The sequence below is a fragment of the Grammomys surdaster genome, unplaced genomic scaffold (genome assembly GCF_004785775.1).
Source record: "Grammomys surdaster isolate TR1022 unplaced genomic scaffold, NIH_TR_1.0 203, whole genome shotgun sequence".
Classification (NCBI taxonomy): Eukaryota; Metazoa; Chordata; class Mammalia; order Rodentia; family Muridae; genus Grammomys; species Grammomys surdaster.
In genome coordinates this window covers 4200024-4227763 of record NW_021604648.1, presented here as the reverse complement: position 1 = coordinate 4227763, position 27740 = coordinate 4200024, and the positions used below count along the sequence as shown (strand labels likewise).

The following is a 27740-nucleotide window of genomic DNA, read 5'->3' as shown; positions in this document are numbered from 1 at the left end:
AGAGAGAGAGAGAGAGAGAGAGAGAGAGAGAGAGAGAGAGAGAGAGAGTCTGACTCATACACATAAATAAAAATTTAAAATATATATGGTACCCTGATTCCATTTATTTGTATTTTAACCTTTTCCAACATTGTTTTATCTATTTTCATCCTTTTTTCTTTCCATATGCATTGTAAAATAAGCTTATATATACCAGCAAGACTTTTTAGGGGGACTTTTTTAAGTATTGTGGTAAACATATACATAAATTTAAAAGATGTACTGTGTTGATTCTTATCTGTGGACATTGTATATTAGTTTAAACATTTAGGGGCACTTTGACTTAAATTATCAACACTGTATGATTTATAAATTATATGTCCTGCATGTACAATTTTTTTTAGATTTATACATTTTTCATTTTTAAAAAGTGATTATAAATGATGCTGTATGGGTTTTTTCTTTGCTTGGGGATGGGGGGCTGAGGGTAGAACCAGGCCTTATTCATGATAGGCAAGCACTCACCCACTAAGCCTACCCACAAAGATACAATGTGTATTTTTTTTATTACCTAAGCTAACAAATCATTGCTAGAATTTAGAAGTAAATAGACTTTTATGTACTTATCTTGTATCCTGTGACCACCATGCTATAGAAAGTTTTTTGCAGTTATTTTTAGCATAAATGATCATGTCATCTGAAAACAGGGGCAGTTTTTTTTCTTTTGTCTTTATCCTCTTTTCTCTGATCTGTGTATTTCTTATATCTACTTCTTGCTTTATTGCATGACTGGAACTTCTGTACTGTGTTGGAGAAGTATAGAGAAAGTGATCATCTTTGTCTTGCTTCCAATTTTGTCAGTCTTTCAGAATTCACTGTAACATTAGATGTTGGTCTTTTTAATGTAATTTATCAGATTCAACAAGTTTAACTATATTCTTATTTTTTCAGTTTTTACAAGAAATGAGTATCCTTTTCTTCATTGATAATACAATAATTTCTTTTTAGCTTTTCAGTATGGTGGGTCATATTTGTTGGTTGTAAATACTGGATTAGCTCTACCTCCTCAAAATAAGCCTCACTTAGTTACATGGCTCTTTAGGTTATTGAATCGCATTTAAGTCTGTAATCTACTTTAATTTTTTTCAGGATTTTGCAATATATGAAAACAGTCCTGGAAAGATTTCTCTTAATAGCATATTCAGGACTTGTGTTTCTATATTGTCCTTGTGTTATGTGTCAGTTATCCAAGAGTAATTTCTTATATCTCTGCCATGGCATTTTCAGCTAAAGCTCCCAAACCCCTTCATATATATTTAAATATATATTTAAATATTTTATATATGTGTGTATGTGTGTGTATGTGTGTGTGTGTATATGTGTATATATATATGCACATACATATATATCAGAATGAAAGAAGTAGAAGCTAAAGAATTCAATACATATTTCTATCTTTTTCTCTTATATGTAATCCTCTTACTTGCTTTTCTTACTTTTTGTTATAAAAACTTATTTTTAAATTCCTCCTATTAGTCTGAATAAATTTAGATATTCACTGAATGAAAAAAATACATCTTTGCTGAATTCCCATATGTTTACACTGTGCCAAGGACCTGGTGGACATGTTGAACCTAGTATCCTCAAGAAACTCAAAGCTTGAAGGAAATAAGAACATATAATTGAAATGCAGATTTGGAGGAAGAACACAAGTCCAAGGTATCAAAGATTTGAGATCAGGAGTTCTTGCTCTATCTTTAGCACTGATAGCAGCACATTCTCAACCTGTGGGTCTTGACTCCTTTGGGGGAGGGGGTGGATCAGACAACCATTTCACAGATGACACATAACAGATATCCTGCATATCAGATATTTACACTATAATTCATAATAGTAGCAAACTTGCAGTTATAAAGTAGCAATGGAATAATTTTATGGTTGGGGGTCACCACAACATGAAGAACTGTGTTAAATGATTACAGCATTAGGGAGATTGAGAACCACTACTCTACAAATAAATATTTATTGTATGGATAGATGTAAGAATGCCAAGAAACAGGAGGAAAAGGGTAAGAAGCAACTGTGTTTTATTTGTGGGATTAGATAGCAGTTATGGCAGGATAGAGATGTTAGCTAGAGACAGCATTGCCTGCTATGTCACAAATAAATCAGCATTTTGTAAGTAGTCATTTATTGGTCTGTACTACTTCCTTGGAAGGAGAGCCTGGGAAACTCTTGAAACATCTATAGAAAACAAAATGTTCTTCTTAAGGGCATCTCTGTGACTTGTTTATGCTTACACCTACAGAACCATGATTTAGGGACAACCCTTTCCAAAGAGACAGGTACTGAATGAGATCCTTCAACTCAAGCAGCAGCTGACCTATTAAAACTATTTTTAAATGTGCCATGGTTTTTACACACTAACTATATACCTGCAGTATACATCTGTACTCACAAAAAAATGTATTCACAAAAAAATGTATATTCACAAAAAATGGCCAAGACAAGATTTTATTTTTATTTTCCTCAACTTTATTATATATGGTAATACCTCATTTTTAAATTTTAACTTAATATAAGGCTTATCAGACCTCTTGTGTATTCTCCTTAACCAATTAAATGCCATAAGAATTTTATATTAGAAAACAAATAATTAATGAACATACTTATTGATTACCATATATGTGCCAAGCACTATTCTAAATGTTGTGACTATATCATGAGAGTAAGGAGGTGTGCTGCTGTGGTGAAGCGCCTTGACCAAGGCCAATTTTAGAAGAGTTTGTTTGGGCTTATGATTCCAAAAGGATAAGAGTCAATCATTGGGAGAAATATGGCAGAAGTGACAGGCAGTGTAGCAGGAGCAGGAATTTTCAAACACAAACACAAAGCAGAGAGATCAAACTGGAAGTGAGCCAAGGCTATAATCTCTCAGATCCCACCCCCCAGTGGCATACATTCTCCAGCAAAGCTACACCTCCTAAGCCTTCCCAGACAATACCATTAACTGGGGGCCAAGTATTCACATTTCTGAACTTATAGGGGCATCTTTCACTCCACAGGAGCAATAGCAGATGAGAATGAAAGAGTTCCTGTGCTAGTGGTATTTACATTCCAGGAAGTGGTTACAAATAGTCAACAGAATGACCAATGAGACCAGTGAAACCAGACAAGAAAGGGGAATGTGAGTGTTGCAGGGGAAGGGGATGGGGGAGGGGAGGTCAAGAACGGCTTCTCTAACAATGTGGCATTTGTATAAACACTTGAAATAAAGAATAAGCAATGGGAACACTGGGAGAAGGAGTAAACAACTAGAATGAAGAGCCTGAGGCAGGTGTGTACCTGACAGTGTTCAAGGCCAGTAGGGCAGCAAAATGGACAAGGTTGATGTGAGGTAATGAAATGACACATGAGGTTCAGGCACACCAAGCTCTATTAATCAACTTTTCATAAATACCTGAGATAATCCGCTTATAAAGAGAAAGGCTAGTATACTAGCTCTGGATCCGATCCCCAGGACCATGAGAGTGAAGTAAACCGGGGGGGGGGGGGGCAAGGAAGAGGCTTATTTTTTATCACAGTTTTAGAGGTTCCAGTTGGCTCTGTTGTTTCAAAGGCCATAGTGAGGAAGTACCTTAATATAGGCATCATATGTTAGAGCAAGCTGCTCATCTTTGACCAAGGAGCAATAGAGAAAAAAGAAACCAGAATCCCATAGTCCCTTCAAAGCCATGTCACCAATGACTTAAGTCCTATCTCTTGGCCTTATTTCTTAAGGATACATAACCTTCTAATAGCATCACAAGCTGAGACCAAAACTCTGGAATTATTATCCATAGGGCCATTGTAAGGAAATTGTTTTTTACTCTGCCTGAATACACAAAGATTCTATGCAGAGAAGTGCCAATTCTGATTTACAGACTATCCTGATTACATCCTACCTGAGTAGATTGTGGAATGGAAGCATGAAGAGTACACAAATCAATGCAATTATGGGCTGGTGAGATGGAACATTAGCTGCCAAGCCCAATGATTTGAGGTCAATAGGCATAGTGGAAGGAGAGAATTGACCCCAGCAAGTGGTACTCTGACCACCACACATGCACACACACACAGGCACGCACGCACGCATGCACACACATACATGCACACATACACACTGTAACATGCACATATCTCACATATACAGACAAATAACAGGGAGATAAGGAATAGTGGTCAGCTTCTGACTATATTTTTAATTCTTTCATTCACAAGATTGAATGTTGAATATGAGAAAGAATTCAGTTTGACATGGGAAGGAAGTTGTAGCCATAATTGAGATGGGAAAATTGTAGAAAAATGAGTCTAAGGCATATTAGAAGGTCAATTTTGGAAGTAGAAAGGAGTTAAGACAGAGTCTTGTCTGTATTACAGACTGGCCTGGAACTCACTGTGTAGTCTAGGCTGCCCTCAAACTGGCAACAACCCTGTCTCAGCCAAATGCTGAGATAACAAGTGTGAGTTATTCTACCTGGCTGGAAGTTCAATTTTTTTTAACATACTTGTTTTGAAATGCTTAATGACAAAGAGTTGGATATATAGGACTCAGGTTCAGCAGATGGGATTAAGCTGGGGGTATACTTTTGGGAGTTGAAGCAGTTAGATAGCTTTTGATCCAATGGTGGATGTAGAAACAGATATCTGAGAATTGAGCATTAGAACATTCTAGAGCTTAGAGAATAGGGAGAAGGAAAAACCAGCACTGGCATCTGAAAAAGCAATACCAAGTGAGAACGTGGATGCTAAAACCCAGTGAAGAAAGTGTATCACTGAAGGTAGAGTAATAGATCTTTGTAAAATGTTCCTAATCACAGGAAGGTCTGAGAATTAGTTAGCAGCACTGGAGTCTTCAAGACCTTTGATACATTATATCGGAGGTACAGTGGGGAGCAGACTGATGAAGGTGCCTTCATATAGGAGAAGAGGAAACAAATAAGCATAATACCATAGGAACTGCTTGAAGCTTAACTGATGAAGAGTTGGAAAGCTGAGCCATAGTCAGAAATGAATGTGGAATCAAGACACCCTTTACCTTTTTCCTGAGATGATAGAAATGATTCTGAGCAGGGAAAGATGAAGCAACTACTCTGAAGATGGGGCAGTTGTTGATACAGTGTTTCAGATGGGTGAAGGGGGGTGTGCCTAGGTAAGAAGGCTGATATAAATAATTAGGAAAGCTGTATTCTCTGGTACCAGAGAATGTGACTCTGGAGGTAACTACATTAGTAACTGTGTATCAGATCTCTTTTTGATTGGATTTCCTCATGAAATGAGAAAGGAGTAAGGTTTTGGAGATTAAAGAGAGAAAATCAAAGATTGTTGCCAAATAATACAAGGAAGTTCTGGACAAGGTCAATAGGATTATTGGGCATTGTCAGTGGCCCATGTGAAGGCCCAGGGAAGCCAATATGCAATGAAGTATTTTACTTTCCCCCAACCTTTCATAACTATCAAGTTCATAACTGTCAAGTGAGAACAGGTAGAGTAGGCAGAACATTAAACTTAGCTGGAGGTTGTGGTTTTGACAGGTAAACAGGAGAAAAGGAGACAGAACCAAGGAAATGACTGTAAGGAGAAGTAAGGAGAGTTGGTTACAGAAAAAATTGAGGAAAGGGATAAAGGGTGAGTGTGAAGTGTTTGTAGAATTAATATAGCTCCCCAGAGGTTGAAAACTCTGATAATGATAGTAAAATAGTAATATAATTATTGACATTTATAGTACTCTGAGTTCATTTGCTTTAAAAAAAAAAAAAACTATGTCTTTAATAGGGTAGATAGTGGTAGTGGTGGTTGCAGTTCTCGTTACATAGATAAGGAAAGACCCAAAGAGGTAAATAACTTAGTTGAAAATCACACAGTAAGTCTGTAGTAGTGAAGAATACCAAAGCTCTGTAATTGTATGTAGTTTTTTGGTTGTTTAGGGTTTTGTCTTTTTGACTATATCAGTTCTTCTCAGAGTTTACTCAGTCTTGTTGAAGAGATACAATATAGAAAACAGCATAAGAGCATATGTACCCAAGCCTTAAATTCTACAATATGGAATAATATAAGACATTTTTCCATTCAGTAATACAGATGGAATGCTGGCATGAGCAAGAAACTGCCACATGTCCTAGAGAAACATATGTCAGTAAACCAGGCTGAAGAAAAAGAAGGACCTAAAGGTAGATGCTCAGACAATTCCTACACGGATTTCTCAGCAGTGATTCTTCAAAGACATCATGGTTTGGTGAGAGGCATACTGTAGGAAATCAGGAAATTAATTTTTCTGCAACTTGGTGTGACTTTGTTGTTTTAACTCACAGTGCGTTGACAGGTTCACAACTATAAGCTGAGATTTTTATGGCTTTGCAAGTGCTTTTTAGCCTGACATTTTATGAGTATCTATCTAGTCTAAAGAAATAGTTGCACTACTCCTGTACTAGCAAGTTCTAAAAGCTGTCCTCCATTTTAGAACTGAGGAATCTAAAAGGGAAATGTAGGCCATGAGTGCCTGAAGGGTCCAGTAGTCCCTATGTTAATAGGCATGAATCCAGGGGCTGCTTGCTGAGAAATTCCAGGTTCTCATGTCCCAAAATAAAGAACTGGACTAGGGACACAAGGATTGTGATAGAAATAGAGACAGTTTATTAGAACTGGCACAGGTTCCAGTCCTTTGGACTTGACATTTTGGATCCTTTATAAAAAAATAAAATTTAATGTAACACTCTCCTCCCACATTCAGAGGGCTTGAATTTTGGTGTGTGTGTGTGTGCGTGTGTGTTCTTGTTGGGGGAATGTTCTTGTTTTGTTACATGTAGCCAATGGCCAGAAGTTTCCTGCCTTCCTCTGCTAACTGGATTCTTTTATATGATAATCTTAATTATTTATTTACATATTTATTTAGTGGAGCACAAATGTCATGATGCATACATGGAGAGCAAATGATAACTCCCATACCTTGTGAGTTTCAGGGATTGATCTCTTATCATTAGGCCTGGTGGCAGGCACTTTTATCCAATGAACAATCTGATGGGGCCCTCATATGCTATGGAGCCTTTCTCTACAAGCCCTATCCTTCTGTTATACCCATCTTCAATTGATGTTATGTGAGGATCTGATAAAGGCTTTAAAATAACTAATGGCATTTTCTCCTTCTTCCTTATGCCTCTCTGGTGATTTAGGCCTGGAAAAAACGATGGTTTATACTGCGGAGTGGCCGGATGAGTGGAGACCCAGATGTTCTGGAATACTACAAAAATGAGCACTCCAAGAAACCCCTGCGGATCATCAACCTGAACTTCTGTGAGCAGGTGGATGCAGGTCTGACCTTCAACAAGAAAGAGCTACAGGATAGTTTTGTGTTTGATATCAAGACCAGCGAGCGCACATTTTACTTGGTGGCTGAGACAGAGGCTGACATGAATAAGTGGGTCCAGAGCATTTGCCAGATATGTGGCTTCAATCAAGCTGAGGAGAGCACAGGTATGAGAGCAAGCACAGCTCTTTCCCAGGGGATTCTTCAGAGACATCAGGTTCCTCTAGCCAGGAAAACTAGCTCTAGTTAAGATTTCTTTTGGGCAAATGTGATTGGCACATTGGGAGAATATAACAGAGTCAGTCTGATATAGATGAACCTCCTGGTTCTAATAATGCTCATATGGGGAATCAAGAAAGGCTAGGGTCATGACAATACTAAAGATATTTCAGATGCCTTGATGCTTCTACCATTTGTCAGCTCTCAACCACTTCTCCCACTCTTGTTTTTCATACTGTGCCTGTCACCTGTCAGCCATGCCATAGGGAAGATCTCCCTTTGATCACATCTCTGATTCATTTCTCTCTGTTCTAGTCCATCTGTTTTAGGCCCTCTCACAGTTTGCTTGCCTGTTTCTTAGGTATCCTTTGTGTTATTGATACATAGTCTTGAGTTCCTGTATATACACTTGAGGACATTGAAAGAATGAAATGCTTGCTGACTTTATGTTTGAGTTTTGACAGCCCTTTTTTTAAAAAATACCTCAACTTGTGTGGATATCTATGTTTTATGTGTGTGGGAGTGTGTGAAAACCCACTCATGCACATATAACAGCCAAAAGTAGACATTGGATATCTTTTTCTATCACTCTCTGCCTTATTTATTGATATGTAAATATCTTTTCTTCTTAAATATCTTACAACTTATTTTAGAACTTAGTTGTGGGAAAAGGGGCCGCAGTGGGGGAGTCTCGGAGGGTTTCCACATGACAGATCCCACATACAGGAGAAAGGTCTGGAGTTCCAAAGGCTGGAGGTTTTGGTGACGGCAGGCCCCAATGACACGAGGAAGTCCTTGGTTACAAAAGGGTTTATTGTCATGGCAGATGGTGGATGGATCTAGAAGTACCCCCCCTGAAACCCAGGGCAGTCCTGAGTTAAATAGGGAGGGAGAAAAGGGGAGTGTCTGGGGAGGAATGCTTAATTTGCTCTGCCCTCTGGCCTTCATTGGTATGTAAATCCCTAGGGCCCGAGGCCTATGGTCACGCCCTCTACCTGTGCACTTTGGGAGGGGCTGTAATGGCCTACGTGACTGAACAATATAGGTCTATGGAGACAAGACTGCGCATCAGGACTCTGGGTTCTGGGGACGTGGCTCAATGCCTGCCGCTTATCTCACTTAGAGTCTCAGGGTTCCAGGCCCATGCCCAGCCATGAACCAGGATACCCTTATGCAGTCCCACACTTAGTAGTAGCTCATATTTGTAAGTCATGACTGATTTTTAATTGCAGAAGTTTTATCACCACTGTAATAAGACTATTCCTAGGCACAGTATCCTAAAATGCAACACTATCTTACCTCAATGGCAAATTATGAAAGATTGACACAAATCAACTTGAATGACTTACCATCTAGGAAATTAGGGCACAATGCATTTCTTGTCAAAAGTAGTTCATTGGGCTGGCAAGATATCTTAGCAGATGAAGTATTTGCTACACAAGCATGACAACCTGAGCTCTGTCTCCAGGACTCATATCAGAAAGAGATAGCTCACAAAAGCTGTCCTCTGACTTCAGTCAGACTCACTGAGGCAGCATTCATAGTAACAGTAATTTTTATTTCATTATCATTTTTTTGATGGTGCCGGAAAGTAAACACAAGGCTTTTGCCTCTAGGCAAGCACTCTATTACTCAGCTGTGTCCCTAGCCCTCACCATTTCCTTCTATAGAACAAAGTCATTTACATAGTCTAGACATAATTAGAAGGTTCTGATTCTTCATGTGAAGGCAAGTAAAGAGGCCAAAATGACACCTTATTCTTTAAGTAAATGACACACAGGTGACAATTCAAGTTTATAGCTCATAAATGGCTGAAAGACAGTTTTATTCATTCATGTACTGTAACCCATTCAAGAAGATATAGGGTTATATTTACCTCACTGAACTGGCTAGTAATGAACATTTTACAAGTTTATGTTATAGTTACAAACCATTGCTATGTAATTTGAAATGTTAACAATTTAAATGTCTAATATTCTAAATGTCAAACACCTATTAGCAGTGAAAAAAAGCATGATTATCAAAAACAGTACCTGATCATACCAATTAATTTAATGTAAAATGTCATGCCAGGTCTCAAAATCATGAAACCATAAAAATAATGCCGAAGATTTCACTGTTGACGTTAATTGATAATTTGGAAGAATGAAAGAAATAACAACCAGAAGTTATAAATATATGACTAGATAGTTACAGTACAGTGAGGTTCTTGTTTAGAAGACTGGAAAACAGCTCAAGGGTCCAGGAAGATCAGAAGATAGTTCAGTCAGTAAATTATTTGCTATGTAAGCAGGAGGACCTGCACTCACTGCACCCATATAAGAAGCTGTGGCAGCACTGTAGCAGCATGCTAGAGAAATAGAGACAGGCAGATCCCTGAAGCTTGCTGGCTAACCAGCCTAGCCAAATCAGTGAGAGGCCCTGTTTCAAAAAGTAAGATAGAGACTAAGGAAGACACCAAACAGCAATCCATTTGCATGTACTTAGGCATACATGTGCAAACATGCCCACAAACATGCACACACACACAAAGAGGGTAACCATATTTGGGCATGGTGACTCATGGCTGTAATACTAACACTCAAGAAGTTAAGGCAAGAGGATTGCATGAGTTTGAGGCCAGCTTGTAGATTAGAGTTAGACCTGTCTCGATCAAAAAGGCCATGGACAAATCTCAGTATGTTAATCCTGATGACCTGAGTCCAATCCCTAGAACCCAAGCTGCATGTAATAGTGATTATCTGTAATCATGGCACACCTATGGGAAATAGGACTCAGATAACAGAACCACCTGGAAGCTAAGAGCTAACTAGCATAGCCTATGAACCTATGAAGTGGCAGAGTAAGGGAAATCAACACACACATACACCCTAAAAACAAGTTTTGCCTCAAAAAACAATCCCAACACCCAAGGCTCAAGGAACATCACAGAAGAGGTAGGGTATAAAAATTGCAAGAGCCAGAGACCAGAACATCTCCTTCAAGATAATGGCTTCTATATATGTCAAGAAAGCTAAAGCCATGAAATCTCAACAATATAGTTATCTAAAGAAGACCTGTAAAATGATAATACATGGTTGACATGCTAGCACAAATAGGAGGAATCTCCCAAGGCCCAGCCCTAAATGAAAACTACAAGTAAATAATGACTGCTGAGAAAAGGCAATCAGTCTTCTCCAGGGATGAGCCATCCCCCACCACCTAGTTATCCAATGAGGTCACCCCTAAAAGTCCGTACATATGAGCAACATTAAATGCACTCAGCAGGTTGTATTTATATATTTATATACACACATGTAACAAAAAATTAGAGAAAGGTGGTCCATAAATTTGAGATAATGAAGTGGGGAGTGACATTGGAAGAGTTGGAGGAAGGAAGGAGAAAATGATGTGTCTACTGGGGCTGGGTACCCCTACTCAGTTGTCTTTATGATGAGTTGTAGCTCTCTCCAGTGATCTCTGTTTACTAAAAAAAAAAAAAGGTTTTATTGTTGTTGTTTTGTATTGTTTTTAATGAAGGAGGGAGGCTACATTTACCTGTGGGTAAAAGAACAAGTACTTAGGATGAGTTAAAATTATACTAGTTTGGTCAGGTGGTGGTGGTACACACCTTTAATCCCAGCACTTGGGAGGCAGCATCGGCAACCAGATCTTTGTGAGTTTGAGGCCAACCTGATCTATGGAACAAGTCCCAGGACAGCCAGAGCTGTTGCACAGAGAAACTCTGTCTCAAAAATACCTAATTAATTAGCTAATCAATTAATTAAAAAGAAACACACACACTTGTTTGGAAAAATGGCAGTATTAAGTTCTATGACCTCACCAGCCATTTGCAGTTGGCTAGGTTCACAGAACAAAACTCATGAATTCTCTCCTAATGAGTAGGCTTTATGTTCAATTAGACAACTGTTGATTGCCCTCAAGACATAGATGCCACTATTAAACCTCTGGAGATACCTTACCTGTCACATCTGTGTAGGACTATTGATTGTTTTCTTTGGCAGCTTGCATAGCACCTTCTGGTATTATAAAAGCTATGCCTTGGTCAGGAGGCTTCCAGGTCTGCTCTGGCTCAGTTCTAATTCCTGTGTCTATAGAATGTGGACTCTTTAAGGGCTTATCTTCAAATTCTGAAAGATAACCAAGGGCAATGGCAATAACATATTGTTTTATGAGTTTCTTGGACTCCACTGACCAACAACCAGAAACAAGTTTTCTTATGTTGGTACTGAGGTTTTTGTCAAATAGGTTATGGCTCGGGGGGGGGGGGGGGAAGCAGTATCATCCTAGGTGGCATAACTTCATTTAATGTATACACATATACACACATATGTCTTATATGTAATTTTAGGTAAATGTAATATGATTCTCAGGACTGGAGAGATGGCTCAGCAGTTAAGAGCAATGGTTGCTCTTCCAGAGAACTTGGGTTTTATTTCAAGCACCCACATGGCTGTTAACCAACAGTCTTTAACTCTGCTGGACCACCTTCTGGTCTCCATAGGCATTGCATGGTGCACAGACATGTACAGACAAAACACCCATACAGTGCTGAGATGATAGACAGATACCACTGCACCCAGCTCCTTAAATGGATGTAGTTAATCAGGTCTTCAAGACCCATGTTTGCCAAACAAACACTATACTGAATGAGCCATCTACCCAGCCTAGTTTTCTCTCTTCTTAGGTTGATCATGGCTCACTGTTCCTGCTGCTATACAGGAGCTTTTTAGTTTGTTGTCGTTACATTTGAAATGAGTCAAGTCGCCATCTTCTGTCTGTGGACATCTAGTTTTCCTAGTACCCATTACTGAAGAGACTGTTTTCTCTCTAGTTTTTATATGTTGTTGGTGCCTTTGTTGCCAATTAGGTAGATAAAGATATGGGTTTGGTTCTGGGATCTCTGCTCTATTTCATCAGTCTGTGTATTTGTTTTTATGCCAGTATCATGTTTTGGTGGCTAGGAACTCTGGTATTGTAATATCTTCATTTGTTCTTTTATTTTTTTTCAGGATGACTTTGACTAAGATTTTTCTTCTAGTTCTATAAAGAATGTTATTGTTATTTTGATGGGAAATTCATTGAATGTAAAAATTGCTTTAGGTAGTATCTATATTTTAACCATTAATTCTTCCAAGCTTAGCTTTGAACATGGGAGTACTTGTATTTTTGTGTGTCCTCTTTAGTTTCTTCGTTAGTGTTCTTTAAATTTTTATTTGAGATATCCTTCTTTTTTATTTTTTAGAGTCTTTGGTGCTATTTTTGTAGGATTTATAGTGATCATGAATAAGATTGTATAGTTTCTTTCTCAATGAGATTATTACTAGTGGTCTATTATTGGTTTGTTATTGATGTGTGAACATGTTACGGATTTCTGTGCTGAGAAGATATTTCAGTTGGTAAAATGATTATTTTACAAATCTAAAAACCCAAGTTTAGATTCCCCCATAACCCACATAAAAAAGTCATGTTGGATGGAGCATATGTCTATCATTCCAGCAATGCCTAGATAAAAGGTGAGGACATTAGGACCACTGGAGCTTGTTGTCCAGGTATTCTGGCCTACTTGGCTAAAGTTCCAGGCCAATGAGAATCCCTGTGTTAGATAGAAGGTAGAAAATACCTGAATTTGTCCCCTGACCTCCACACATGAAACACTCACTTATTTCATGTGAAACACACATGAAATAATAAATTTTGGGTTTGTTTTTGATAGCACTTTAGAGTGACCTTAATTCATAATAACATGCTATATGTATTTTACAAATAACTAGGAGGATGGATATCTAAGGGTTCTAGACATACAGGAATGGTAAGCAGATGGAACTAATAAGTATCCCAGTTTGATTAGTAAGTGAGTGATGTGCATGGGCAATGTTTGGATTATAACATGTAAGTGGCTATTGTATCAACAACTTTGACTTTTAAAATTTTTATTGATTGATTGATTGATTGATTGATTGATTTACTTTGCATCCCAATGTAAAATAGCAGCTTCCCCTCCCTCTTCTCCTCCCAGTTCCTCCCTCTCACCTCACACTCCCCCCACTTCCAGTCACCTTTCTCCTCAGATATCAATCTGCCTTGACAAATGAAGTGGCAGTTGGACTAGGCACATCTTCTATTGTGGCTAGACAAGACAGCACAGTTAGGGGAAAGGGATCCACAGGCAGACAACAGAGTCAAAGACAGCCCCTGCTCCTGCTGTTAGGAGTCCCACAGGAAGACATACATGCACAACTGTTACATATGTGCAGAGGGCCTAGGTCTATACCATGCATGTTCTCTGTTTGGTGGTTCAGTCTCTGTGAGCCCATAAGGGCTCAGCTTAGTTGAACTGGAATAGAAATATCTGACAAAAGTAAACACAGTTTTCCCTATTTGGCATTGAATAAGGGACTCCAGACACTCCTGACCCCTCTTCGTGGGGGTCCCACAGCTGGCTCAGGTGTCCCCCTTTATCACCTCAGATTGTTGCAGTCTGGAGACTAGAATACTCTTCACACAATGACTCTTACGGCTGTAGTCCAGTGAGCAGAGTCTACTGGTGGGTCTTTAGCTGTAGATCTGCTCCAGGGCTTATGACCCCAAGTTGTAGTCTCCTCTGTAGACTGGACTCTGTTCTTGAAGTGCTTCTGCTTCTCTGTGGGCTCACTGGGCAAACCACAAGTCTCAGCAGCACTCCATCTGCAAGTTCCCTAGGACTGTGCAGTTTCCCCTGTCTAGATCACCTGACTGTTGCCCGACCTTGTGGAGATTCCTCCATATAGGAAGCCACATTCAAACAGATACTCCTTCTCCTTTATCTGCCTCCATTCCCCTTAAGGGTTATGATGTGATCCATTGAATGCTTCTGTTTTTTTACCTACAGCTGGAAGAGTCTCTATAGCAGATGGATTTTTTTTTAATCTCTTCAACTTTTTGCCACCCCCAGAATCTTACTTCTACTGCTACCCTGCAGTTCCTCACATATTCCAGCCAAACATCTAGTATAAAACCTGAGGGTGTCAAGCCAGACCAGGAGTAAAACTGAGTCTGAATATTCACATAGGTTGGAGAAGACATCAGCCTCTTGACAAAGAGCTCCTTCCAAAAGGAAACCCAGGCTAATGCTCCAGAAAGAAAAGAACAAATGCCAAAAAGACTCCATCTCGTGTATTTTTGTTTTGTGTTTATATACAAAATTAAGATTCTCTCTTCCTCTAGGAATCAGAATGACTTTCAAAACTTAACATAAGGAAGCAGATAACTGCTATGAGCTGTGTTTACCAATAGACATGTCTGGGTCCTCACATTGGTGGCTAGGCACAGGCAGCTGTCCCTAACCAGATGTACCATGTACAAAAAGAATCAGCTTTCAGCTGAAAAAGCTTTGATGAATTATTCATGTACTGAGGAATCAGCCAGTGTTAGGAAAGCCCTCACCCCTTTGAATCCTGAAAGCTGAGGACTGCTTTCCCATGTCTGCTCCCCCCTTCACATCTCAGTTGCTATCCAGGATCCACAGAGCCACTATGGAATCTGGCAGGTCATCTGTGCTGAAACCCAGGGTTTCTGCTTATTTGCAGTTTGACACCAAATAAGTAACTTTTTACCTCTTATGGTTTTATCATCTGGAAAATGGAAGTGATGCATCACAGGGTTGTTGAGGAGGTTACACCAGATAACACAGGAAATAGCAGGAAAATATGTAGGAACAGTAACTGCCAAGCACTGCTTTCCATATAGTGAGGACAGTGATGTAAAAGTAAAAATGATAAACAGGATGTGATTTAAAGATCTATCATTTTTAGAGAGCTTTCCTGTCAGCAAACCCTTCCATAGCCTCATTTGAAACAAAAGTGAAGTCACAAGGAGCAACTGACATTGTACAGGAGGAACCGGGAGCTTTTGGAGCATTGAGTGGGCTGGCCTGAAAGCAGAGGTACTGGGGCTAAGCTCCAGGGCTTTTATGCATCCTCAGATTGTTTGCTAACTCCTCCTCATTTGTTCTAAACTCTTCACAGACAAGTCTGGCATAGCTAATTCTAAGTCACAAAATAGCCAGCCACAAGGAAGAGCAGCAGGACGTTTATAAATCACTGAGAACTGATTATTTTGTAAGTGCAGTGCTATTATAAGTTAACAGTGGCCTCTGACAGCTAAATTAGCAAACTAACATGGTCTGTCTCCAACTAGCCAACAAGCCACTATGAATGAATTGGAGCTCAGGGAATTTAGCTCGCCAAAGTCCCATTTTGTAACTGGTAAAGATTTTGAAATAAGGCCAAAGCTTATTCCATATCTTCTCCATGGAATTAGCTTTTCTCTTATCCTTTACTCCTTGGCAAGAGTTTTGTGACAGTAGTTAGCCTAATTCTGTGGAATGAAATTCCTAGAGTTCTAGATGTTTTCTCCTTCCACCTTTTCTCTACTAAAAAATTGTTGAGGCTACTCCCCAAAATCTGTTTTATAAATGTTTAAACTTCTAGTAATCCTTGAATTTCTCAGTTATCTCTCTAGCAGAATATTTCTAGTCTTAGATTCCATCTGGGGGTCAGACAATCCTCATAGAAATGCTTTGGGGAAATATTGAGGAGACTGTGGAAGAATGTCTCTGAGGGGTCTTAAGACAGCTCAGAACCCCTATTCCTGCTGGACAGCAGAGAGAGCTGTGGGAGATGCCTTCTGACAACTTTGGCCTCCCCTGCTACCCCACGCTGAAAGTGGGTGGGAGAGTGGAAAATTGAGGTAGAATAAGGTAGGGAGAGAAATATTTCCCTTCTCATATCCCTGAGAGGTCTTCTGTTCCCTGTTCCCTCTCCCACCTTTTGGTGTTGTTTCTCTGAACTCAGACTCCCAGCTTCTCTTGGGACACTTCTTGGAAGCTGAGAGCCAGTGTGGGAGGCAAGAAGCAGAATCTCCCCAGACTACATCCCAGCTGTTGAGGAGCAAAGCAAAGAACAGGGTGGAGAGCCCCAGCCCAGAGGTGGAGGCTGCTGTCTGAATCATCCATTCTTTTTTCCACTGAGACAATGAGGAAAATAAACATCCAGACCAGTTTCCAGCCAGATCTGAAATTCCTGTGCCTTTAAAACAAAAAAGTGTTATTATAAAGAGTTCTGAAGTATTAGATCTCCTTCATTATTATTTGTTGTTGATGTTATTTACAACGTGGTCTAGTCACCCAAAGAACAGGTCTTGAATTAAACATGAACCCCGTACATCTTCATAGAACTCTTTGCATTGTCATGGAACAGGCCCCAGGCCTGACCTTCAGGAAAGTCCAGACTCTGGAGGAGGAAAAAGTGACTGGGAAAAACATGACCCCTTTCTCCATTCTAAGCCTTGATCCTTCTTCCTGCTCTGTCTATTTATATGAGACACTCCCCCTCACCTCCCTAGGCAGCCAGCATAGATTAAGTCTAGTGTTACCTGCCAAAACTCACAGACTGGGAAGTAGGAGCAGTCTGGTCCCAAAGTCTCAACTTTGGAAAGCTCCCAGCTGTGACTTGAGATTCCCTGCTCCTACTCCTCCTTTTCTGTTGCTATTCACCGATGACTTCTGATTATCCATTGTGAAGGAAAGTAATAATGATTTGTTGAAATTACCAGAGTACATTCCAAAGTTCCGTCTAACTTTAATTTTGGACTATAGGTAGAACTAGAATTTTGTGTTTAGTGGTAAGAGGCATTTGTATTAAATGTTTTCTCAGATCCCTGAAAATCTTAATTCTGATTAAATATCCAGTCATAGATAGTTATTCTTAGGATACTGAGGGCTACAAAGCCTAAAGATATGATCATTTCTCTAGTATCTAAATTGGGAGTCAAACTCTCAATTTTAGATTTCAACTTTGTAACTAATTCAATGTATAGATCTTATGAGATCTTCAACATTAAACTTGAAGTAATTTTAAGCATTGTTTCTTTTAACCAAATCTTAAATGCAGCACAATGTCTGAAAGAGGAGAATAGGAATCAATTTCAATATTTCAAGAGAGGGTCAAAGGTTACAAGTTGAGCAAAACCTAATGCTTTTCTCCCATGCTTTTCTGTAGTGGCTCAAACACAGTGTAAAATAATGGCAGTGGTAGATATCTTAAAACATGGACCTCTTCTAGGCCAGTACTGAATTAAGAAAAAAATTAATCAGTTAACAACAAAAATTTTAAAAATTAAGAAAATATAGCTGATTTTATAAAACTAAGTATGACCTGATTTTAGAAATTTAATAGAGCCTCTCTGTATATATAAAATGACAATCCTACTAAATGGTATTTTTCTCCATTAACACCATTAAAAATCAGCAGCCTCATTTTTAAATGACCATTTCTAAAAGTACACAGATAACAAACAGAGGCTGTGGTTTAATACAACAGTAGAATGGAACCATTTGGAAACAGTGATTTAGAGGTGTTGCTAAGTGTCAAGCTCACCTGGTCTCCATTTCTGCTTCTACAAACAAGCCCCAGACCTCTCAACTCCAACCTCAGATTCACCATATGCACATAGCACTCTAACATGATATCTGTGCTTTGGGGGATCCTTCATCCCCTTGAATGAGTTCTGGGCCTGTTCCTCTGTTCTAGTTAGGATCAACCCTGAGATTTTTGCCTCATTTTCTTTGCCCTGTTAACCTTTTTACAGTCTTTCTATCCCACCTAGAATGGGCCTATACAGTTTTTAATTTGATTCTGCTCGTACATAGATCAGAGTCTTTCCAGACATTAAGTCATTGCCCAAGGCCTCACTGCCCACTGGAAGATGTCTGGGTTTCCAGTGGTCTGTCCACCTAAATTTCTGAAGAAAATCTGCTTCTGCTTCTGCTTCCCTTGAACATGTTTCCTCTTCCTCTTGAACTCTGCAACCACAGTTTTAAGTGATGCCTCAGTTTCTGTTCTATTTACTCCATCAGCCTATACCATGGAGTACCTGCTTTTTTGTTCTCTCAGCCAAACTTCCTTTGTAACCCTTATCTTTGTTTGGGTTTGAGACACATATACCTGAGGCTTGTCTGCCTCCACCTTTCAAGTGCTGGAATTGTAGTCCACACTTGGCTTGGACACTTCTTGGTGGCAAGATTACATACTATTAATTGAACAATGGCTGATTCTGTATAAAATTATGTCTACCAGTTGCTGGGTTTTTTTTAATTAGGTTAATATCAAATGTGAAACTTAAATTTTTTTTAATTATGTATCTGAATTTAGCTTCAGTATCAAGCCCCATCTGGCCACTAATTGAAATAGATATTTTGATTAAGTTATTTAGTTGCAGTGTTTGGTTATAACTTTGAAAGTTGTTGTATAATCTATTTTGTTTTAAAATTCTAATTCATTTTCAAATGTTGTTTTGAGAAAATCTCTGTTGGAATAGGAAAGGAGCATCAAAATATTCTAACTTTAGGACTGGAGAGATGGCTCAGCAGTTAAGAACTCTGGCTGTTCTTCCAGAAGACCTGGGTTCAGTTCCCATTACCCGCACAATAGCCCAAATCTCTGTAACTGCAGTTCCAGGGGATATGACTCACTCTTTGGACCTCCACAGGCAGTAGGCATGTGGTCCATATACAACAATTCAGGCAAACTATTCATATACATATTTTTTAAAAAAAGAAATTCTACCCAGACGGTAGTGGTGCACGCCTTTAATCCCAGCACTTGGGAGGCAAAGGCAGGTGGATTTCTGAGTTCGAGGCCAGCCTGGTCTACAGAGTGAGTTCCAGGATAGCCAGGGCTACACAGAGAAACCCTGTCTAGAAAAACCAAAAAAAAAAAAAAAAAGAAAGAAAGAAATTCTAACTTTATTCATAGGAGTTAGACCAAGATAACTGAAATTCTAAATATTGATACAATGCTGCAAAAGTTTAATTGAAAAAAGAAAGAAAACCCTTATTTTATTTAATATGTGTACCACCTCCTCACCCCTTTTCTGGATTCCTACAATGACCATAATCTTTCATGGTTGTAAATCTCATTATCCAGAACAACCAGCCAAGACAAAAGGGAATAAATAGGATAGGATAGAGGACTTCTGGAATATGAGAGCCTGAAAGGCCCTTAGAGAATACTTAATTCCGAACTCTTCAAATAACAGCACATCCAGGGTTCAAGACAGAAGAGCAATTCTGTTCAAGATCTACTGCTGGCTAGCAAAGGTAAAATGAAAACACTTTTAATCAACAATTCAAGTAATGCTGATGGTGACAGCATCTTGCATTTTTAAGATACTCATATATAAACTAGATGTAGTGGTACAGAGAGATCCCAGTTTTAGCCCAGCCTGAGCTACGTAGGAGAACTCTGTCCCAAAAACAAAAGGCACTGCATATATACAAACATGTACGCATTAGTATAGAAGGCCAATTGATTTCTTATGGTTCAGAATAGCAAACCTGTGATACTGTTATATGTTAGGCATAAGTGCTCCATCTCTGAGATACATCCCCAGCCCTTTCAAAGCCAACTTCACACATAGTACTGTAGAGTCATGTTATGTTGGTAGGTCCATTCTTAACGTATCAGTTAAGTTGATTTTTTTTCTCTGCCTCAGTTTTGATCTTCATCAATAAAATTTTAAAATCTTTGCTATATTATTATGAAGACTAAGATCCTCCTTAAACTAAAGTATAGATAGTAATATTTTTAAGATTTATTTATTTATATTATGTATGTGAGTACACTGTTGCTGTCTTCAGACACACCAGAAGAGGGTATCAGATCAAATGGTTGTGAGCCACCATGTGGTTGCTGGGAATTAAACTCGGAACCTCTGGAAGAGCAGTCAGTGCTCTTAAACACTAAGCCATCCCTCCAGCCCCCGAGGATAGATAGTATAAATACACAGTAAGCATTATTAAATATCTGTTGGATGTATGGCTAGTAAATTGCTGCTGCCTTCTCTATGATCTTCATACAGCCTTCATGGGGTTTTGTTGCTACTGCAGTTCATTTTATTTTATTCTGGTTTCTTTGTTGTTTTTGTTTTGTTTTGTCTGTTTGTTTTTGAGATAGATTCTCACTATGTTGCTCAGGCTGGTCTCCAAACTTCTGGGTTTAAGCAATCCTAACACCTCAGCATATTTCAAGGAGCTAGGACTACAGGTGCCCACCAGCTGCCTGGCTCATAACAGCCCTTTGAAACCCCTGCTACTTTTGAAATCTGGCCGGGCAGTGGTGGCACATGCCTTTAATTCCAGCACTTGGGAGGCAGAGGCAGCCTGGTCTACAGAGTGAGTTCCAGGACAGCTAGGGCTACACAGAGAAACTCTGTCTCGAAAAACAAAAGAAAAAAAAGAAAGGAAGGAAGGAAGGAAGGAAGGAAGGAAGGAAGGAAGGAAGGAAGGAAGGAAGAAAGGAAGAAAGAAAGAAAGAAAGAAAGAAAGAAAGAAAGAAAGAAAGAAAGAAAGAAAGAAAGGTGTAGTTGCCTAAAAAACTCTTGTCTCTTTTTTGTTCAAACTTGAAATAATTTTTGTTGCATATGATTAATTTATCAAATAAAGACTACTAACATTCCTGGTTTGAAGTGCATTATACTTTTGAGTTATTAGAGTGTTCGAAAGTCTAGGTGTCTATTGTTATGTTTTAGCAGTCCTTGGGATCAAACCCAGAGCCTTCTCCATGCTACACAAGCATCTCTTTAAATGAATTACTACTAATAGTGAAACAACTAGTTTCTAGAGCTTACTATAAATTATAGTGTTCTAAGCATCTTCCAAATTATTAATTCTTACAATACTGGAATTAGATATTTTTATTACTACTATTATAAACTCCCATTTTATAAATAAGGAAACAGTGGCACAGAGATGTTAAGTAATTTTCTCTAGTTCACATAAGTAGAAAACAAAGGAGATGAAATTCACACCTAAACTATTTGGCCCTAGAACCTGTGCTTTTAACTGTTAAACCATACTCATAAATTTTAGACACAGGTCCTTGACTCAAGTGTCACAGTGCCTGTCTGGAGGCTTCAGCAGACAGGCAGAGACATGGACAAGTTATTACTATCTACATTCCTTAGTGGGGGCTGATCTCCCTTTAACCCTTCAAGACATCCCAAAGAATACTTGTTGCCTATGATTTCACCCTGAGCCAGCTTTTGCCTTTGACCTAAACAGTACTTTCAGTTTCTTCATACTCAGGATAGGTATCTTCACTACTACTAGAATCCATATTGTTATCAACACAGTTGACTATCTGTCTGGGAAACTTGGCCAGGAGTAGATAAGGAGCAATCATTTGTTCATCAAGAGGTGATCATTTGCTCATGAAGCACTATTTTGTCCACCCAGTGTTTAGAAAAGTTTAGATACCCTGAAAGATTATTAGGTGAATTAATGTGAGGGCTTCAGGAAGAGAGCGAGAGGAAGCAGGTAACACCCAAAAGTAGGATGCTGGCCTGACACCTGTAAAGGAGAGAAGGGAAGAAAAAGGACCAGCCTACAACATAGGGAAAAGATAGACTCAGCCACTCAGTGCAGGTTCTTCAGCCAAAGGCATCTATTAATAAAGCTTCATATTTCATATAAATAATCCTGTGCTGGTACTTCTGGCACTGATGAAAACAGTTCACAAGTTCAGCCTCCATGTGAACATAGGGAGGAGGGGATGCAGAAGGCTGACTACCCAGATTATCAATCAGCTGCCCATAGTAAATCTCAGAGATATGATTGGTTTTTGTTGGGTTTGAGGGGGTTGTTTTCCTTTTCTTGTTTTGTTTTGTTCTTTGAGGTCAGGGTCTCATTGTATAGCCCTGGCTAGTCAGGGACTCACTGTATATACCAGGCTAGTCTCCAACTCCAACTGTCTTCTGGGATTGAAGGCATGCCGCTATGCCAGCTCAGAGTCCTGTTTTTACAGCCACATGGAGACATCAGAGATTAACAGGACATGTAGTTTTCATACCTCTAAAAGAGCTTAGTCAAGTAGAAAGAGACAAAGGAAAAGCAAAGTGAGTAAATGATAGCAGTAAATACTTGGGTGAATGAGACCTAGTAATGTGATAAGCAGTGCCTGGAAAGCTGGTTAAGTCTAGAGGGGAGGAAAGGCTTCTTTGTTGATTATCAGAAGATAATAATTGTGTTTTTAATTCTACTGGGTATCTGTTTATCAGTCCTTTGTGATTTATATAGTGTATGCTTCTCAACTCTCCTCCCTGCCTCATGTGTTATGGAACTAGCACTCCACAAGCCATGGCGGGCCTATGTAGTACATATGATTTAATGTGTTTGCTGTCTCAGTCATATTTAAAAGCTAGCTCTCCTTTTTTGGACACTACTAAAAAAAATTCTGGAGCATCAAGAGGAGACTTGAGGGATGAATGGGAAGCTAGAGCAGTAACTGCCGAAGATTACTATGGATACAAAACTAGAAACCATGGCTGAGGAAGAGTTTCCAGCTGCAAGCTAGGTCCTACCTCTTGTGTCTGTCGTCCTTGACTTCCCACACAAAGGCCAGTTGACTGCATTTATACCCTGGAGCATGTCCTGTCTAGTCAAATACTGAAAGTTTGAGAACCAGGAATTTAAGATCTCCTCCCATTCCAGATTCCTCCTACAGTGAGGTACTGAGAAAGATTTTAGAGCACCTGTGTGCGGGGACCACAGATACTTCTTCTAGAAAAATTTAGTAGTCTTTACAAACTTTACAAATTAAAAGCTTTTGGACTCATTCAGTTTCATAGCGAGTACACCAAGGTTCAGGCTCCACGTCTCATTCAAGGTTGAGTACATCAAGTTCCCTCCCCAACAGTGTCTCTCCTAAAGCCAGTGTTCCCTTCAGATGCTTTTGCTTGCTCCTAGTTCCCTAGGGGAAGCTAGAGGTCTTGGACTTCCAGCCTCACATTCAAACTGATCAGTTTACCTATTGTTCAGTTATCCCACTGCTAATGATTCTCAGTAAACTCCCATAATTATGCCGACACCGGAGTTTACACCAGTTGCCAACTGTCTCATTGAGAGTCACTATGAAAGAAACAAAAACTCCCTCATAAAGTTGATTAGCTTTGAGTATTGTTAAATTTTTTTTGTATTTTTGTAGAGGATTTTTCAGGTTCAAAGTGCATTGCTAAAATCTGAACTTAAGGTACCCACTAGATGGATTGGTTCCCCTGGGAATACTAATGGGTTCCCAGAGTTCCTTAGGGGAAGGATGGAAGTACTCCCGTGAATATAAATTAGCTCTTTGCCTCTGTGGTATGAGCTCATAAATCAAGGACAAGATCCACCCTTTCAAACTGGCCTGAGATTTCTAGCATAGTCCCTGCAGTAAATGTTCATGACTCTCAGAAAATGTCAAGAGTGTTTCATTCTAGTGTCTGCAAACATATGTAGCTTTGTGTTCCATGCCCAGCACTATATCCTGCCTTCCCCCCGCCATAAAAAAGTTTCATTTAAAGTATGAATGAACTCTTTGAGGGAACTACCTTTCAGCAGGGACCCCTAACCAATCCAAGCCCCCCAGAAAGGACGAGGAGAAAGGTAGGTATGGCTGATAAGATGAGAACAAAGCTTGCTGACCTGCTCCCCCCTTTCAAATGAGCAGGTCAGTTCCTGACTCAGTACAGATCTTCTCTGCAACCAGAAACATACAAAACTGTGAATATTTCTGTGTGAAATTTCACAAAGTGAGAACAGTTTCTTCCAGCCAAAGAGAATTTGGAACCTAGAACCGGTCATTCATTCTACTGATGTAGGGAGAAAAAATTCTGACTTAACTAGCTTCTTATACAAACCCAGGTTTTTGCTATGCCTGGAACACTATGCTAAGCATTGTCAGTGAAACAGTGATCTAGATCCTGACTTTTAAAGCTCATAGTCTTGTTTTAGATGACATATTTGTGAATTCCCAACTAAAATACATAGTGAAACTAAGTACTATAAAAATGGAGAGAAAGGCAGAATTAATTCCTACTAGAGACCTGGTGTAAGACATTTATGTCTCTAAATGGGGCTCTGGGGCAAAAAGAATTCTCTAAGGATATGTAACCAAGTGCCACAGCACTAAGCTACAGCCACTCACTGCTGTCCCCTATGCTTCTCCTGTGCATTTTACAGAATCAATTCAGCTAATATATACCTCAGGGTCATATGTGTCAAGGTCAGGATGTTGGAATTCGACTGTCCTAAGCACTCAGATATTCTTTCTCAGATTCTTTCATAGAGGCAGTTGGAGAATTGTGGTCACAGAAAGGTCTCCTGGGATCTCATGTTGCTGCCTGTCTCTGCCACCTCTTTCAGCTTCCTCTGCTTTATGGTGATTATAAACACTAGAAAATATATTTTAAACTTGGATAATTATTTATAGTAGTTTTTATGTTTGATCTAACACATGTTTACTTACTGTGAAAATATGAGGAATGCTATAAACTTAGAAAAAAAAAAACAAAATTCCAGGCAGCCAGTGTTCTGGTAATCAGATCTTATGACTTCTTATGGATACACACATACTGTAGAGAATACTTCCTCATTCTTAGTGACACCATGTTCTTTGGGACCAAGAGATTTGAATTCTGATGCCGTGGTTCATTTCTGACCTCAATATATAGTCTTAGACAAGTAGTCTCCCTTCTCTTAGCCACCATTCCTTGAATTGTAGATGAAATATTTGGGGAGGGCCAGGAGTAGTAAACAAGGAAGCAGGCTCCAGAGGTTATTCTGTTTGCCACATGCTAAGGTTATCTATTCAGTGGAGCCCATATATTTGTTTGTCCTTGTTATTAGGAGTTACTTCTCCTGGTTATGATATTTATAATATCATATTAAAATATGATAAAAAATATGTTTAAAATATGATTTAATATGATATTTATAATATCATATTAAATATGATATTTAAAGACTAGAGAATTATGCCTTTGTAAGTAATTTCATGCTTGCTATTATGAATTCAAATGACTGGAACTATCAAACCAGTCTTGCCCTGTACACTTGTTACTGGTCTTGCATCTTTTTCTCCATCTATCTGGTTTTCTAGTTAACTTTATAATAGAAATACTCACCACTTATGATCCTGTATCATTCTGGTTTTGAAATTCATCAGCCATTTTCTCCCATTAGACCTTTATAAGTTTACTTCTACTATATCACTTCTTGGAATAAAAGCCAAGCAGTTTATTGAGAAGTAAATAATTGCTGATTATTGATTGGGTGAATGGCTGGGTGAGCACTCACCTAGGCCCTGGGTTTGAAGCTAAGCACTGCAAAAACAAAAATGCCATTTGCCTATATTTCCTCTCTCTGAGTCCTTCAAAGAACTCTGCAGACGCAGAGTGTTCTCCCTGGAATTTGGCATGATATCATGGGAAATGAGGCACACTACAACATCAAAAGCTTTGCTAAAGTGCTAAAGTGACTTTAGAACCTGGATCCATGTTTCTAGAGAGTCTCTTTCAGTGTCCTTTCTGTTATACACTGTTGCTTGGGAGTTAGTTGTGAATAGTTGTTATGAACAGCCGGTCAGAACATAGATGTGTTTCAGTATAGTGGTAAAGAAAGGGGTTGAAAGTGTTTGTTCCTCATTTAACTCTCAGAGACTGCTTTACACTTGAGATTTCAGTTGAGTCCTAACCCTTGATTGCTAAGCCAAATCAGAGGATGATAACCCACATCTCCATGGGTATGTGGTTTATTGGGTCTTCACTGGGATCAATTTTCTGTAGTCACTGTGAACCCTTATTTTAATCCAACCTTTCCTTTTATAAAGAGAAAGAGAAAGATCAGGTAGATGAAATAGCAGGCCTAGGACTAGACTCTCATTCTATTCCTTAACTCTGCTTCCCACAAAGCTAATACTGTTTATCTACTATGGTCTTGTGAAACTCATTCACCTATGCAAGTAAGAATGAGATTTGAAAATAGAGCTTTTTTTTTTCAGATCTTCTCTATGACTTTTCTAGCTGTATGACTATAAAAGTAACTTTTATACACCTGATATAATTGTTGTTTCAGAGGCTTATTGCCTTCTTCTGCTAACCTAGACCTAGTTCTGAACTCTTCTAGCCTCTGTACAGTCTAATCTAGGCCTAGAATGTATTCAATCTCTGAAACTTACTGCTGAATAAGTTCACCCTTTCTGACTCTTTCTGATCTGTGGCTGGCTGGCTATCTCATCTCTTCTGGTCCAAAACTCCTTTCGAAGCTGACTGATTCAATCTGGCTTCTCTCAGCTTCTTCTGAATTGCTCTGCTTGGCCTCATACTAACTTTGGCTATGTGTTCTAATCTTCTGGCTCCTTCTCATCCTCTGGCTTCTTCTGGCTTTACCTATCTTCCTTTCTCTCTCTCTCTCTCTCTCTCTCTCTCTCTCTCTCTCTCTCTCTCTCTCTCTCTTTCTCTCTCTCTCTCCCTCCCTCCCTCCCTCCCTCCCTCCCTCCCTTCCTCCTTCCCTCTCTCTTTCTACCTCTATCCAACTGTCCCAATAACACTGCCCTTTCTCCTTTTTCTCTCTCAGTCTGTTCTCTCTTAAATAGCATCTTTTCTCTGAGTTCTCATGACAGTTGGGCATATCCTATTCTGTCAAATCTTTCTCTGATTCATCACTTTGTCTGCCAGTCAATTAGATATCCCTTTCAAACATAGGTGCTTCCTTCTACAAACTAACTTCACCTTCATTTATTGGATTAAAGGTGTGTACTCAGGGCATGTCTCTATTCCAGCCTGCAGGATTAAAGGTGTGTGCTAAGTCTGAGCCACACCACAACTAGAAACATCTTTTTCCAGTAAACACCCAATCTCAGGGTTCACCATGTGATCAAATATCCTTCAATATATGACTCTAATTTTTTATTATAACTTTTCTGAATCCTTTGTTTGCTAAGATTTATTTTTATTATTTTTAATAATATATATGTACATATGTTTGTGTATAGGCCTATAGATTGCGCATAGAATGGTCAAATGATGACTAGTTCCCTTATCTGAATGCCCTTTTTATTTTTATCCCTTCTCTCCAAATAATTCTCACCCCCAAAAATCTCAGTGGGTCTCAGAATCCAGACACGGGGAGACCAAAACTGGAGCCTAGGCTGGACCCAAAGCCTGCCTCTTCTAAGTCTGAGCTCTTTGGACATAAGTGTATATGACTATAGGTGTTTATAGAGGCCAGAGGTGTCAAATCACCCTGGAACTAGAGTTATGTGTGATTATAAGCTGCCCAATGTGGTACTGGGAATCAAACTCCTGTCCTCTGCAAAAACTGTAAGAACTCGTCCTCACAGGA

At 39.2% G+C, this 27740-nt stretch overlaps 1 protein-coding gene across 1 annotated transcript in view; it reads left to right on the top strand.

The window, feature by feature from the left end:
- Positions 1–27740, top strand: part of Gab2 (GRB2 associated binding protein 2) — a 155009-nt gene that overhangs the window by 95473 nt on the left and 31796 nt on the right. Inside the window, exon 2 of the mRNA XM_028770744.1 lies at positions 7188–7488. Coding sequence (XP_028626577.1) covers positions 7188–7488 — 301 coding nt within the window. The remainder of the gene's footprint in view (positions 1–7187; positions 7489–27740) is intronic.